Source organism: Hylobates moloch, unplaced genomic scaffold (genome assembly GCF_009828535.3).
Source record: "Hylobates moloch isolate HMO894 unplaced genomic scaffold, HMol_V3 SCAFFOLD_1, whole genome shotgun sequence".
Taxonomy (NCBI): domain Eukaryota; kingdom Metazoa; phylum Chordata; class Mammalia; order Primates; family Hylobatidae; genus Hylobates; species Hylobates moloch.
In genome coordinates this window covers 177,779,846-177,796,276 of record NW_026652276.1, presented here as the reverse complement: position 1 = coordinate 177,796,276, position 16,431 = coordinate 177,779,846, and the positions used below count along the sequence as shown (strand labels likewise).

The 16,431-nt window shown below is 32.7% G+C and overlaps 1 protein-coding gene and 1 long non-coding RNA gene across 7 annotated transcripts in view; one reads left to right on the top strand and one right to left on the bottom strand.

The window, feature by feature from the left end:
- Positions 1-12,705, top strand: part of LOC131380777 (uncharacterized) — a 33,865-nt gene extending 21,160 nt beyond the window's left edge. Inside the window, exons 1-3 of one of the 2 annotated variants that reach the window (XR_009208964.1) lie at positions 5,291-6,565; positions 10,725-10,833; positions 12,569-12,705. This is a non-coding gene — a long non-coding RNA (uncharacterized LOC131380777). Of the gene's footprint in view, positions 1-5,290; positions 6,566-10,724; positions 10,834-12,568 lie in introns of those variants that run through there. The other variant, XR_009208963.1, reaches the window with a different exon arrangement.
- The window catches only part of PCLO (piccolo presynaptic cytomatrix protein), a 402,967-nt gene that overhangs the window by 50,629 nt on the left and 335,907 nt on the right, over positions 1-16,431 (bottom strand). For 3 of the 5 annotated variants that reach the window (XM_032761204.2, XM_032761207.2, XM_032761208.2), the window contains exons 19-21: positions 14,471-14,651; positions 12,699-12,893; positions 11,322-11,504 (exon numbers count right to left, since the gene is read on the bottom strand). In XM_032761204.2, coding sequence (XP_032617095.1) covers positions 11,322-11,504; positions 12,699-12,893; positions 14,471-14,651 — 559 coding nt within the window. The remainder of the gene's footprint in view (positions 1-11,321; positions 11,505-12,698; positions 12,894-14,470; positions 14,652-16,431) is intronic. The other 2 variants (XM_032761205.2, XM_032761206.2) reach the window with 2 other exon arrangements.

Genomic DNA, 16,431 nt, shown 5'->3' with positions numbered 1-16,431 from the left:
CAGAAATAACTTTAATCTGTCATACTGTATAGAAAAAGGTGATCATTCAACTATATTTTTTAACCCCAATGTCCCAAATCACTGGTTTGATTGAAGGAAATATTTAATGAGAATACACTGAACATCAGAGATTATAAGCTTATGAATTTCAAAAAGTTCATAATAGATCACAAATATTACATGTATATTTAAAATGAAAGTGACAAAAGAAAATAATATGTAGAGCAACATTCTGTGGGAGCCAGCGCTATTACAGACTCTGGAACTTGTCCCGATCCCACGTTTGTTTGTAGCTAGTTGGAGAGCTCTGGGTTATATTTAAGTGTAATATATCTCTATTTTTTTATGTTATTGAAGGAAATAATATTTTAAACACACTAAGTATAATCTTCCATAATTTTATAATTTCAAAATCAACAATTTAGAAACATTCAACTTCTGCTTTGTTCTCCAAACTCTTTTAATTAGAGTTTCAGAAACCATGGACCTACTATGTGTGAATGTATTACGCACCTGTGTATTACATATGAAAAAAGTTTATATAAACATTGAGAAGTTTTTCTTAGTAATAAGATACATCTTTGGGGCCACTTTTTATGAATTACATTTTTGTGTCTACTTTCTTTTTGAAATCCTAAGTGTATTATTAAGTACCAAGTACGGGAAAGAGTGGATGCTATAAATATATGATAGAATCAGCTCACTCATAGAAAGGGTCCTGTGCCCTAAAAGAATACCTCTTAGAAAGTTGAATCATTTTTGTAACTCAATTATTGAAGGGGCGTTTCAGGTAAACAAATGTTACCTTCTGTGATGCAATTCAATCTGTTTTAAATTATTCTTTGACCACTTCACTTTCTTTAGCTGTTAGATGGTTCGACATCATTGTGTTTTATTACTCCATTGTGGCTAACCTTAATTAAATCGGTAGTGTCTCTTTGACTGCACATCTGTCTTCAATTAGTTTGCTCTGTTGGCTTTTCCTCCCTCTACCATACAGTACTTAAATGTGCAAAGCTATCACTGTACTTACCACATGATGGCAGCACTTTGCTCTGAGAGCACGGATCAAATCGTAGACTTCACTTTCACTACTTTTATATCACATCCAGTTATCTGAAATTTAAAAGGCAAGGTCTCTGCCTATCTCACTAAATTCCAAAAATTTAGTGTTTGGAATGTGTATAGGTTGCTGTCTATGATGTTCCATTATTGGTTTTATATCTTTGGTCCAGCACAGAGCTATTTCCAAATATTGAGGAGTAATTTATTATGTAGGTAGCTTGTACTTTCCCAAATTACTTGGTTAATACAGTAGTAAATATCTTCATAGATACGGTCCCTAAAATTTTAAGATTAACTGAAATTATAAGCAATCAATAATTTTGTTTATTCCAATATTTTAATGATGGAACGGAAATAACTACCTAGCAGTTTTAGAAATCATGTATTTGGGAATTTTTACCTCCTGTAGGTAGCTTTAATTTAGCTAGTATTTATACTTCAGGTACCTTTCTCCTCTCTCTTTGTTTCTTTCTCTGTCCATACCTCTTTCCTTTCCTTCCTTCCTGCCTCCTGTCTCTGTCATCTACCTGTTGTTATTGCTGTTACTGTTTTTGTTTTTTGATATTTTTACTAAAGGGATTTTGCAGTTTTATCTCATGTTTTAATTTTCTTTTGAACGTGGACCTGAAAATTTCAGGTTTTAAGTGTCATTGTGACCAGCATTATTTGGAATGTTTTCCTTTGAATTATGTACAACCACACTTTATGTATGTTTTCTATTACACTTTAAGGGTTCTAATTTAAGAAGAGATATTGCATCTTAAAAGTAATTTAGAAGTTTAATTTTTTTCCAAATCTACTTCAGTATAATTATTATCTATTTGGGAAAATCTAAAGCAAACCGGACACTAGAAAAATGGGCTAGCTTCAATAGAGCTATTTGTAGTTTTCATACACCACCAAATTACAAGTTTTCACAAATACAGGTGTTGAAACTCTGATATCTCTATCAGTCATTTGTAAGTCGTCAGGTATGGAAGTTGAAGGAAGGATGTCATTGAAAATTTCTTTTTTAAATGACAAATTATTAGATGACTATTATATTAGTCATTACAGATATATTTTATATATATATGTAAACAATATATCTATTATAAAGGTATTACAAGTCATGACAAATGGAATGTTGCAGACTTTTTTCTTATAAAAATAAAAATATTTCCCTTAAGATATTTCATATTCACATAGTAGCTCCTTTTAGAGAAGAAGATGAAGACGTGTTGCCTCCATTTGCTGTGTTCCAGAAAGATGGTAAAGCTCTTATGTTCACAGTTTTTCTCTCTCCATACACATCGGCCTTATGACTGAATTCTTAATGACATCTTAATGAACAATTTAGCTTGTTTATAATGATTCATTATCTGGCTTTATAGGTAATAAGATCAATGATCACTTCAGGAAACAGAAGTAATCGTGTAAAACAACGTAACAAATGAAAGTGAAGTTAGCTTAACTAATAACATGGTATAGAGGAATTTTTTCTTACATAAAAAAATACATGTTGGCTCCGTATACTATAATCCTCGCTTTTAAAAGGAAATCATAATGTTGCCTTTTAAGTAGGTCTTACTTTTTTTGAGGTGTTTTTAGTTCAGAAGTGATTTTGGAAGAAACCACTTAAATATAGTTTAAGTGAGAATTAAAATTTTATAGTAAATAATGGAAGTTTGACTAAGACATTATCATATATTAAAATTAAGAAAGTAAATTCATTTTGTCTTTAATAAATTTAGGCTGTGATTCCAGCTATGTTCAAATAAATAGAATGAAAAAAGAATGTATTCAGTGCCAAGTTCTGGTTTGGTGCTAAAAAATGCAAATACAGTAATGATCTTTATCTTTAAAAGATTAATAGCATGGGGGATCATATGTGAAAGAAAAAACATTCAATTTTGAGCTACATCAAATTTTCATGGGCAATTTTTAATTTTTCAATCTTCCTTTTATTCTCTTTTGAAGGAGAAGCATTTTCTTTCTTGCTGTTTGCTTGCACTACACTTGCATTAGGCTATCAGACAGGTATTTCCAACTGACAATTGGAGAAAAAAAAATTCAAGCAGGAATAAAGACTACTGTAAAACATGCAGGTTTGTTTGAGTAAAAAGTCATTCTAAAAATAGTCATTTCGAAAAAAGTTCTTACATAATCCTGAAACTGTGACAACTTACATCACGACTGCTTAGATAACAAGAATGCTGTCCTTAAATGGAATCCGAACATTTTGAAAATTCATTAAATTTTGCCCAAATGAAAAAGGTTGAGCACATTTCCAGTTTGTTTTCATATTATTCCAATTTGGTCAATGGCCACGAAGTAAAGAGGAAGTTTGGACAGTTATTTGATAAAGGCATATCTGGTCTCATGAGACCTAACCTCTCTAGCTAATGTCATTAATCTTTCTCCAAACAGATTATATTAATGATCTATTAATCTATAACAATCATTTCATTAATCTTTCTCCAAACAGATCCTTAAAAAATACTTTCTGTCTATATATAGATGGTTACATTGCAGTGGATTGTACAGATTATGATAGAACCAGAGGCAGAACAAATAAATTATAATTAATTATATTTTCCAGATATTTTTAAACATGATGATGTTTGGTTGCACATAAATGTAAATCAGTGACCGATTGCATTTTTCTTTTTCCTCTCAGTTGAAGATAGACAAAACTCACTTTTCTTACTCTTCATAATTTTTTCCAGATACCTTTAAATTGATTATTTAATAAATATTACTAGCATGAGAGATTCATGAAGACAGTAATTTTTGTCTATTTTGTTTGCTGTAGTATCACCAACACCTTGAAGAGGTTCTGTGATATTATTTGCACTAAAAATAATATCAGCAAATGTATGTAAAAATGATGACCTAATAAAAGTAACTCAGATCATATTTTTCATAAATGATAAACACATGTTTGCAAATATCCTTTTAGCATTAAATATTTTGAAACTCATCAAATTATATACTTGAAATTAAGGATCAAGTATTTGGTAAGAAACTTTCCATTTTTCCTCAAATTTGAATGAAAGTGATAATCTTCAGTTTTTCTATTGTTATGCCAATACAATTAATTGCCACTATATGGGATCAGTAATGTAGATAATGGAAGATAAAATTAATTGATAATTTATAAACAACTGTTTTTCTATAAATGTTACTTTCAAGATAAGAACAAAAAATTTTATTCTACCTTTGTAACACTTCTGTCACTCTACTTTAGCTTGGAAGCAGCTTGATGAAAGCTGATAGGCAACTTACGAAATTTCAAAAGGAAAAAGTAATAATTATGGATGTATAAGTATAATTTAATCTATATCATTCCCAATAAAATAAAAAAGCTATATAAATTGAAAAAATGTCATTTGTCAATCTTAACAATTATAAATTAACATCAATTGAGAAAGGAAAGAAGGAGTTCTGAAATGCAATAGAAGAGATATATAAGATATAGAAAATTTGGAGACAAACATGATAAACATGTTTTGGAAGAAGTCCTTGGTTATTCAGTCTTTGACTATTGTAAAAATTATGATTGTGCATAAGTCTAAGTCGGTGACTTTTAAATAATTTTAAGCTTAAATATATTTAAACACTTTAATATAATTTAATTTATAATAATTTATAAATTAAAATTTAATATACTTAAATGTTTAAGCTGGACAGCAAGCTTAAATATTTTAATCTTATCTTAGAACTTATTTAATAATCCAAAGAACTTTATGTTATGTAGGTTATATCTACTGATATTTATCATATTCAAAATAAATAAAACATTAAAACAAAAAATCAACAAGCACATATTCCATTAGTCATCAAAGCAATGATATCATGACACCTTATGTAGCTGCTGGAAAACTCCACTGTACCCTTGAGAAAAAAATGAGAGCAAAAAAGCAAATAACGTGTTAATCTTCTTAAGAACATTTTGACCTTGCAGACCCCTGAAAGGGTTTCTGGGACACCCCCGCCCCCACCAGGAGTCAGTGAGCATTACTGGTCAAGACCCACAGTTATGGAAATGAAGTACTGTGAAAAATGAGAAGACACTCATTAGCATCACTTTCTTTGACAGTCACCTTAACAATTACATATGTCAAGATCATTTTATCATGCTATTTATTTTTAATTTTGTGTTTTGTACTGAAAAAAATATCAAGTTTTCAGCTTTCTTGAAAAGATTCATTATTGATATTAGCATTCATTTTAATGGTCTCTAAGCTTCTTAAGAACTTGTTTCACTCAGAACTTCACAACTCTAGAAATATACGGCACGAATTAAAAATATATTGTATCATAAAAACTTGTCTGTTCTATCTTTGGTTAAAAACAAACAAAACAAGAAAATAACTATGTTATGGTGCACAGAAACCTGGAGTAAATAATGATAATTGGCAGGCATAAAATAATGCAAATTCTTCCATAAAGAGGTTTTCTGTTCATAAAATCTCTTGTACATTCATAATAGTTGGAGGGAAGCAAAATGGTGATTCAATAGTTACTGACTTTATTAAATGTCATTGGCAATGAGGATGCTTTAAAACAAAAACTACATAATAGACCTATATAGAAAGACATTTGAATTAGGTAGTTGTAAAAGTATGTTTTCTATATTTCTCTATATTCCAAGTTCTTTTTATAAAAAGAATCAGATAAAAATACAGTGTGATCTATAGAACTTGAAATACATAGTTTTGAATTTGAAATGTTTTAATGAGGAAAAGTGAATTTTTCTATGTTCTTTTTAAGAACGATATGGTAGAAATTATATTTCACTATCTTTCTTATACATTTGGAAATAGAAACCTGTGATCCTGACTTTTACCAAACATTTCTTCCGAAAAATTTTTCTGCCTTGTTTGAGTTGTGGTATTAGGTTGATGCAAAAGTGATTGCAGGTTTTGCCATTACTTTCAATGGTAAAAACCACAATTACTTTTTGCACCAACCGAATATTATTTTGATTAATCTGTTCAAATTATAATTAAATTAATGAATTATATTTTTCAGTATCTAAAAGACATTAAAATATAAAATGATAGTTAGATCTACATCATTCCTATTCACACATCTACCAAACTCAACACCCCAATCAAAATTTTATATTTTGGATATAATTTGGTTTTATTTGAAAATTCATGTGTTTTTGGCTTTTTAGTGATTCATTATATATTTACATGAACAGCACAGTAATAAAAATGAAAAAGAATATTTTCATGGTCTTGCTCAGTATACATGAAGATTCCCTTCATCTTACCCCATACCCACGTTTCTTTCCCCAGACCATGTTGCACAATGGAGAATGGGTGAAATATTATGGTTTACATAATGTATATAATACATGTGGATGAAAAGTGGAAAAATAACCAAGCATTTCATGGATAGTTAGATATCTGGATTTGGGGACTATTATTAAGTCGACAATTAGTGTCTTTGGCATTCCTCCACCACTCCTTGGGCAGCATATCCCTGGTTCCATGATCCTCCTATCCAGGTAAGAAAGTTGCCTGCTCCATGCTCTTATTGTACCCTGACTGCCCCCCACTGTGTCTCCATTGGCATTCTCATTTCCCTCCCCATCAGCATTTACTTGCCTGTCTTACTTCCACAGGTCCTGCTCCCTGGTGGTAATTTGATAAATTAACTTTTTGAAAATAATTGCATTACAAAAACTAGGCTTTATGGGTATTATTTTTAAAGACGTCATAAATAATATTTAAGAAACCTTGGTATGTTAAAATTTAGGCCTTTCTCTTCTTCTTAGATCATATATTAAGATACCATCCTCATTATTTAGGCCCATAGCTAGACCATATGACTAAGGCATAACAATTTTGAAGCCAAGTCTGGTGTTTAGATGGGCCAGTTGGTCTTACTTTTCATGTCAGATGTAATGAACATATAAATCCCCATTGTGGACCAGACCAAAGTATGCAGATGGCTCGGTGCAGATCCATGGCTACTACTGGAAAAGAACAGAAGTACCCATTGATGGTAGGTCAGTGAATTCATCTTCAGGAATGAAGGTCCATAAACAAGAGATAGTGTGATATGGTCAGAGTTCTACATTTACTGTCTGATTCTGTATGTATAGCAGAGGTATTTCCAGCAATAAATTTAAATGACTATAGAAATATTTGAAAATGCATAGTCAATCATGCCAAGAAAATGTAGAATCTCTCAAAACCAAAACGTTAGAAAAGCATTTTGATTTTCACAGACAACAAAATGAAATCCTTATCACCAGAGAAATAGGTAGAGAACTCTGAAAGCTGAAATTGTCTAAACTGATTCTCTTAGATTTTGTTGGATGTTTGCTATGCGCATGTCATTACAGTTTGAATGTTCTTTTTATTTTAAACTGCTCAAGGTTTAAAAAATTTTTTTGCACAAACACATGGAAATGAGGAATGTAAAATTTGTTTTTATTAATCTTGTACATACAATGTTAAAGAAGACTTCACCTCCAAATGAAATTGATTTCTCTTATGCTTTTTCCTTTATTTTACTTATGGGCCTGTCCTTTACAGAAACAGGGAAGGCTAAATTCCTTCTGACCAGAAGTGATCATCTGCTTCTGGTCAAAAGAAAATGGGTTGCTGATTAGCTTCTATCATTTGTACCCAACAATTCCCTCCACTCCCAGTCCCACCCACTCCCGAACCCATCCACCCACTACCACTTGCCCAAGGCAGCAGCTCCAACAGAGTGATGGCTTAGTAAGAGTTCGCCAAGGCAACACATGGATATGAAATCTTCTTTGACAGGTGCCGCAAATGAGCTTTATTGAAAGTGGAGTTTCCAGTAGTGGTCTGTGGAAGTAGCATCAGGCTTTTCTCCTAAAATTCAGCCACATCAAGGAACTCGAAATCATATTTCCTTGCATGACCTATCTAATAATTTATCATCTCACCTAATCTCTCCAACCTGTCCCAATGGCTCTTGTTTTATTGACCAGGGTAGAGGGACATTTCTCCTCATCCTGTATTGCCTATTTCTAAATTTAAAACTCATACCTAAAATCTCAGTATCAAACAAAAATAGCTCAGGTTTTTCAAACTGTACTTAAATTTAATATATTGGATTTCAACTAAATAAATCTTCAAGGTTTTAGGAATGCTTCAACTTGTTTTGGTCTTGATATAGTTTTCAAACAAACCAACAAATAAAAAATCTTTTGAAATGGCAAGGTTTGTGTTCAACCAAACTAACTAGCATGGGGAAAACAACAACAACAACCGAAAACATTTCCAGAGGTTTTTAACTACGGAGAGTTGTTTAGGTCTCAGGATGTTTTTGCACAATCTGTCTAATCTTTCCCGTCAGGTGTTTTAGCATACAACTAAACCCCAGAGGGAAAGAAAAAATTCCTTTTGACTCACTCCATAATTCTTGTTTGACCCATATTTTCTGCTAGTTCAAGCAGAAATCTGCTGAGAAGCTTACAAAAAATCTTTGAAAAGCTCTTTAGGGACAATTTTGTCACTCTTGATAGAAATGCCTACAGATGGACCCGCAGCCTTTTTTAATGGAGCCACAAACATTGCCTAACGCCTCACTGGGCTTGCACAGTGGGAAGGCTTCCTTTTGTTGGGTTAAATCAACAACCTTTAGAAAGGAGGACCATGTAGGTAGAGAGTATAAATGGAATTCCGCCATCATTTCTAGTTACCTCTAATCATTTGTAAGAACTTGAGATAAGTCATAAATAATAAATGACTGTTCTTATTAAAATTAGGAGAGTTTGATTTTAAAGGAGAAAATGTATTCAAAAATTATAACTCGAAAAGTCACAAGACAATGTTATATTTGTCGGTTTTGAAAATTTCTAGCTGTGTGTTCTTATACCAGCCAGCCTACCCCTCTGACTCTGTGATTGCTCACCCATAAAAAAACAGGGATAAGAATATTGAAATGACTACCTCATCCACTTAATGTGATGAGAAATGGATGACAAAACACTCTGTACAACATGAAGAACTATTGAAATGCAGAGTATTATTTTCAGAATGCAGATGGGATTATACGAACTCCGTTGTGAGGTTTGAAATGGGACACTTTTATCCGAACACTTATGATTATTACTAATACTTCTTCAGTTAGTGAACAGGAACTTGCAGGTTCTTTTTATATGTTTGTATCTCTGCCTAGTTTTTCTCTCTGCACTTTAAACAAATTATACTGCATTTTATATAAATTTAACATTGTAGTATGTTTGCTATGAAGTGTCTGGAAATATACATGGATCAATTATATTGGTACATTTATAATAGCAAAAAAATTATACTTTAGAAAACAAGGCTTTTTAATTTATCATCTATTAGAACAAAATTAAACATGAAAGCATGCTGTGTTATCTAGTTTTCCTTTCAATTATGATTTTAATGAAGAGTGACTTCTAAGTCAATCACAAGACTAAATGTATGAGAATATCTATTAGAGCACTATTCAAAAAAAGGGATTAAAAACACTTTAATATAAATTTTAAGGACTATGTCTAGGAAGAAAATCATATAAAATGTCATATAGAAACACTTAAGTCACAATAATTAAAAATAAGGTGTGAAATAAGGGAAGTGTTTGATTACTGTGACATTTATAATTAAAAGAATATTTAAAGTAAGAACGTGAATAACATGAAGAAATCAACTGAACTTATTTGATGGAAGAAAATAAGGTGAGAGGTGGAATTTTATAAATGAAAGTTTTAGTAAGGCTAACAAGAAAAAAGAAATTGTGCTTTGATGATAATCTATAAACTGGGCTGAGTAACACATATTCAGAATTATCCTAATGTTTAAGCTGATTGTTTCTTTAATTACCTAATTTAGGAAACACCTCAGTGGTTTACCTCTGTAATGCGACATATATCTTACATTGCCACCACATATATAATTAATAGGGAGAAGGACATATGAAATGTTTTTAATTTTATGAGAATAAAAATAATGCAATAGGAAAGTATAAGGCTTGATTTTAATTTTGTGCCAAATATAGACTCATAAAATCAAATATTTTAGGGCTGAGAGGTACTTAAGGGGGCAAATACTACTTTCCTATTTTAAAAAAACATTATTTTAATATGTGCTTTTAAATTAAATTTGAAGATAATTATATAATCACCCTAGCTTCATTCCTTGTCACTGGCAGTGGCACTCTTTCTTGGGGGAAAATTCTAGCAATGTTGGGGTCAGGTTACAGATGGATGTAAATTTGCTTTCCTTTCTGAACAGAGCTATGAGTTCAAGGTTAGCCACTGCTCCAAAGCAAGAGCTCATGAAATTTACCTTCCTCTATCCAGGAACCTGAGAAGATTGCAAAGTAGATCAGACGTGGGAGAGAGAAATAGCAGAAGTGTTGCCTAGGGCAGCCCAATCCCATTATTTATTTACATTTTAATGTAATCTCTGATGCTTTTATTTGGTGACAATTTTCCATCTATCTTATAGTGTTTCCAAGATGGAACTTTGTCCTGCTCTCAAATGTCCAATCATTACAGCTGTCACTAGCAATGAGGCAGTAATTAAAATCTATTGCAACAAAATCAAATGAGAAAACAAAACTGACACATTCATTTTAAGCTGCATCATATAACAATGGCTCAGAACCCAGTAGTTTATGAATGAAATAAAGATACTTTATTTATTACACAGGCACTTGGAGATTCACATGCCCAACACATCTGATACACTTAACAACTACGGAAACACGAGTGGAAAATGTCTGTTTGTAGGATCAAGAGAGAACTTTCACCATGTAAAGGTAAATGAGTGCATTAACAATTTTTCCTTTACTTTCCTCTAAGAATTTTCAAAATCCACTAAATTTTTAAAAGTTACACTTGAAATAATAGGCAACAAAAACTGATCCACATTCCAACTGGTAAGCTAACTTGAACTGTGAGCAATTTAAACTTTTATCACAATGAAACATATTTATAGTCATGCTTGAACAGATTAGGTTAGTAGCATGCATTCCATTCTGCAATATGAATATTGTTAATCTATTTCCCAACAAAAGTCAAAAGATGCCCAGTGCATAGAAAAATACAAATCACTGTAGTCAATATATTACGGGACTGATCTTGGGACTTACATGGTGATGATGAAGTCCTGAAATGCCATGCCCACAAAAGCACATTAAAAAGTGGATAAACATATTTTATCAGACAATCTCTAAAAATTAAAGATGAGAGCTTTAAATTTGGGGATGTTCTTGCTGTGTGCTTTGAACAGGGCCTTTCTGCTCACCTCCTTCTGGCTTGACTGGTCCATCAGACATCACCTTCCTGAGGGCTAGCTGGCTTTGGTCTTGGTTGCCATTGGCTGGTGGAGGCAGATTATCAGACTGAGTTCTTTGAATGGGGAGGACTCCTGCTATGCTGTGTCTGTGCTGCTTCCTGCCATGATTAGACTGACCGCTTTTATGTGCTGCTGTGGCAGTGTGGGTGAAATGGAAACCCAGAGTATGTATCCTCAGATGGAACCAGCTTAAATGTTATTCATGCAAACAGAAGTGCTCTTTTGCTCTATTTAAATACGTTGTGTTTTCAAACGCCAAAATGACACCACATGCACAGCACTAAAGGGGTTTAAAACTGGCTGTTTCTTTGAAAATGATGGCTAGGGAGATGGAGAGAACAATGATCTATCTCCATTGCCTGGCTAATGCCTTTTAGAAGTAACAGGGTACCTGCATTTGTGAAATATTTGCACATATTAAGTTTTTATATATCAATTGACTAAATTTTCACAAATGAAATGAAAATACAGCAGTTAAGATAGGTCAATTGTTATACTTTGATTGACTTACAGCTACCAGACATAGCATATCTTGATTTCCAATGGTTAGAAAAAACATCTGTAAAATCTGTCATCACATACAAAGTGTGATCCAACAGAATGGACCCAATTGTGCTCCTCAGTGAGGTTGCATTGCCTCATTACATATGCTTATACATATATTAATTTAATGTAGTTTTTTGAGAATGTAAGAAATAAGATTTTCTTCACAGATTTTTCAGAAGGCTACAAATTTTTGCACATGGAAAGCTACCATATTTCACAAGCAAAATTTGTTAGTGTTTTAAAGCACTGTCTTGAAATGGCTTTTCCTCCAAGGTTCTAGAAGTTGACTGTCCGTTGCATTATCTTCTGCCTAGACTTTTTGAGTGTTTTCAGATACAAGAATCTAATTGCGAATCTGCTCTAAATACTTATGTGTGTGCACTTTTTTTTTTGGTATAAGGCCTGGAAAACTGACAGCCACTTGTGCTTATAATTTCTGTATTCTAAAAGATAAATTTAAGCGCAAACAAAAAGGACACACAACATTGCTTTGCCTCCAAACATCGCAGACACTGTATCAAATGCTATGAGCCAGGTTGGATGGATGGTGGAAACAAAGGAGAAACAGCCAGTTTTATTTCAGTCTATGTAAATAAAAAAAATCTAAATAAGAAAGAGCATATTAATGTACTGATATCGTTCTTACACAGACAAAGGGACAGAGAACAGGGTGAGCAGAGGGTGTTGAAAACTGAAAGCAAACAGGAAAGGACAGCAGGAAAGAAAGGCAACAGATGAACATTAAGCTGCCATGCTGAGGAATTTATTTGCGTCTTTTACTTGGTTGAATGCGGAGTTGTTGCACGGCAGCTTCGGCAGCAGCTATGGCAGCCCCTGCATCTTCCAGGTGGGTCTGAGTGACGCTGGTTTTGCTTTGACTGCGAGATGGTCCATGAGAACGGAGATGGCCTTCTGATGATGATTTTGAGCTACCAGGACTACTATGGGATTTCTCAATGGTGGGAACCTGCATGTCTGGTCACAAAAGGGTAAAACATGAGTTAACGTTGTTCCAGCATTCCTCCTGTCAAGCTTGGTCTACACATAATTTGAAACTGCCTAAAATTTATGTTAATTCTGAGTCTTATATGATTGATTTATGCAACTGGTCATCATACAGAATGGTGATTAAACATCTGGGAAGCAATTTGGGGGAGGAAAGGCAAAAGGATGATAGCAATGAGAAGAGAGAAATTTGAAAAAAGAAATACATTCTGACTAGCTTCATATGTTAAATATGTTAACTTTTAGTTTCACCAAGCACCTCTGCTAATTCCAGCAGAGGTCAAGTAGGAGACGGTACACAGGAGGAGTTTTAAGCAAAAACAGGATGAAGGATGTGAGTCACTAGGACATATTAAATGTGGAGATTGTAGAATCATGCCTCAAACCATTGTAGAGAATGTATGGATCACATATTTCCTAAGGCAGTCAGTCATAGAAAGAGATCTTTATACTAATGATCTTGCAGAATGTTAGCAAGATAGAGTTGAGATGGCTAAGTGGAACCCATAAATGATCTATAAAACTCATTCATAAATAATCTACAGCACTCATAGTCAGCGGTTTATGATATCAACTCAGTGGCCTACTGGACATGGACTCACTTTCTCATCTCCCAGAACACTTGCATTTATGATTCAGAGAATCTCACGTACAAAGAACCACTTTTCAATTTGATGGACTTTCCTAGAAAAGGTGACAAGTAAGTCATACTCAACTGCAATATACAAATTATATTTAATACTTATAAATAGTTCAGTATATCTAGGTAAGGTACCACATGTTTTATCCCACAGAGGCAGTAACTCAGTTTATGATGAGGATTAATGTTGTGTTGTAGGACAGTTGGTAATGAACCTCTCAAAGGAAAAGCTCATTTGAACGAGAGTGCTGTACATATTTGCATATTGCCAAACCCAATGTATGGCACTGTTATTTAAAAAATAATAATAATTATTAAAAAATTAGCTTGAGTCCAACATTTAGGAAACACTTAAGTAAATTTCAGCATACCAATTGTTTTGATGACAAGGGAAAATATTCTTTGTATGATAAATAAAAAGTAGCATGCAAAATTATATTTATTGGGTAAGACAATATTTATGGACAACCAGAGATTCAAACAATTAGAAGGATTATAACTTAATGGTAATGATGATTATGTCTAGTCAATGAACTGGTAGGGAGTTTTATATTACCTTTATGAAATACCCAAATGCATTTTCTGAAATCATGTTATCATGGATTTTGAGGTGGAATAGACTAAATAGCTCATATAGCCTCACCTCCTCCATTTTACATGTTGAAAAATGGACAGTTAGAGAAGTGAAGATTACAAAGTCCTACACCTAAGTATGGGTGATGATCTGAGAATAAAGCCCATTTCTCCTGATTCCATATCCATCACTCTTTGCATGACATTATATTAAGTATTTTCCAGTCATGTCTAATCTATTAATATATGTTAAATGTACAAACATTCACACTAAGAAGACACAGACTGAACAAATAGACACAAAACTTTTTCTACTTAAAAAAATATTTCCTACCCTTTGATGGGTCAGGGAAGATACCATGGCTTCTGCTTTTGATAACAGATGGCTTTGGGGACTGCTGGCTGCTCTGACTGGAATGAGACTTGCCATGATCAATGCTTTCAGTCTGTTCTTTGAGAGGATACCACCTTGGAGTGTTATCGAGGTGAGATGTGCTAGATAAATCAATCAATACCTGAAAGAAAGTGTAACACATCAGTGAAATTTAGGGACTAAAATATAATGGATTCATTACTTTTTCTATGTTCTAAAATTTATTCAAGGATATAAACCAAGGAATACAGTATAACTTTTGAGGATGATGATTCTTTCTTCCTCATTTTTCTTCACCAATGATACTGGAAACAATGTCTTTTACATACCAGATGCTTAATAAATGTTTGCTTGAACTGAACTGTATAAAATTTTTGACTATTAACTAAATTATTTGGATATGATGTTAAAAGATAGGGTCACAAGTCCATCTGTTCACAAAACAAAACTTCTTATTGTTGTAAGAACTCATTCTAATCTTACACGGTGAAACCCCATCTCTGCTGGGCGTGGTGGCGGGCGCCGGTAGTCCCAGCTACGTGGGAGGCTGAGGCAGGAGAATGGCGTGAACCCAGAAGGTGGAGCTTGCAGTGAGCTGAGATCGCGCCACTGCACTCCAGCCTGGGCGACAGAGCGAGACTCCATCTCAAAACAAAAAAACAAAAAAACAAAAAAAAAACAAACCTCATAACTTATTCTAATCTTTAACTGGACTAGCAACCTTGAAAAATGTTTGATTTTAGTCACAAAAGGGACAAAATGGAAAAGAATGAGTAAGTTGCAATTACAAACGTATTTATTCTATTTTAAAACACGCTTTAGTTCACATTTGAAATAGGGATATGACTACCACATTTTGTTATGGTTTAATTGGCAACTTTTTTTTTTCTTGGTACATTGCTGCATTTTACAGTTGCTAACATCTTAGATATGATGAGCTAAAAAGAAATGAAAACCAGACCAATGGATATATGCTTTAGGCTCATGTAAACATAAGACCATAAATTAGAAGGACTTCAGTAAGTCACTTTTTTGAAATGAGACATAAAGTCAGACATAATACTAATCTAGAGTACTCCTGCCTAAGATCAAGATTAGTCCAAGTGGCTAGAGCTGGATGGAGCTGGAAGTTAAGGGTCAAATGCTCCGGTTTTGGTGAAAAGAGATGTGCAGTCTTAAGAACCAAACAAGGCCTCATTATCACCTTGATTACACAAAAGGATATCATATTTCGTAGGTTTTGGATTTTTTTAGATTATTTTTAACATTCATTCATAACTTTCCCCCAAGCAGAACACTAAACAATGTGTATGTGTGTATATATATTATATATACTATATAAAATATGTATAGTGTACATACATTGTATATATAATGTGGATATATACATTATATATACACTGTAGATAGACAATTGTATATATTGTATAGTATATATTATACATTGTATGTATATACACATTATATATATACAATGTATAATATATGTATATATACAACATATAAAATATATGTATATACAATGTATAATATATGTATATATACAACATATAATGTATAATGTGCATATATATACACAATGTGTACATATCTACCTTATACATATAATATTCCTATATATAAACAATATGTGTATATATTATGTTCATATATATAAACAATGTATATATACCTATAAACAATGTATAGACATAATAGATTAAAAATCATAAGATCTATTCACACTACCAATTTCATGATTAGGTTATTTGTTTATTTTTAAATTTTTACAAGTACATAGTAAGTGTGTGTATTTATGGGGTATATGAGATATTCTGATACAGGCATACAATTAGGTTATTCTGATTCCTTGATGTTAATGTAAAAATTGTTTTTATTGTTTTCTCCTACTTGTAGTTTTGCTTCTTAAAATGTTTTCAGTG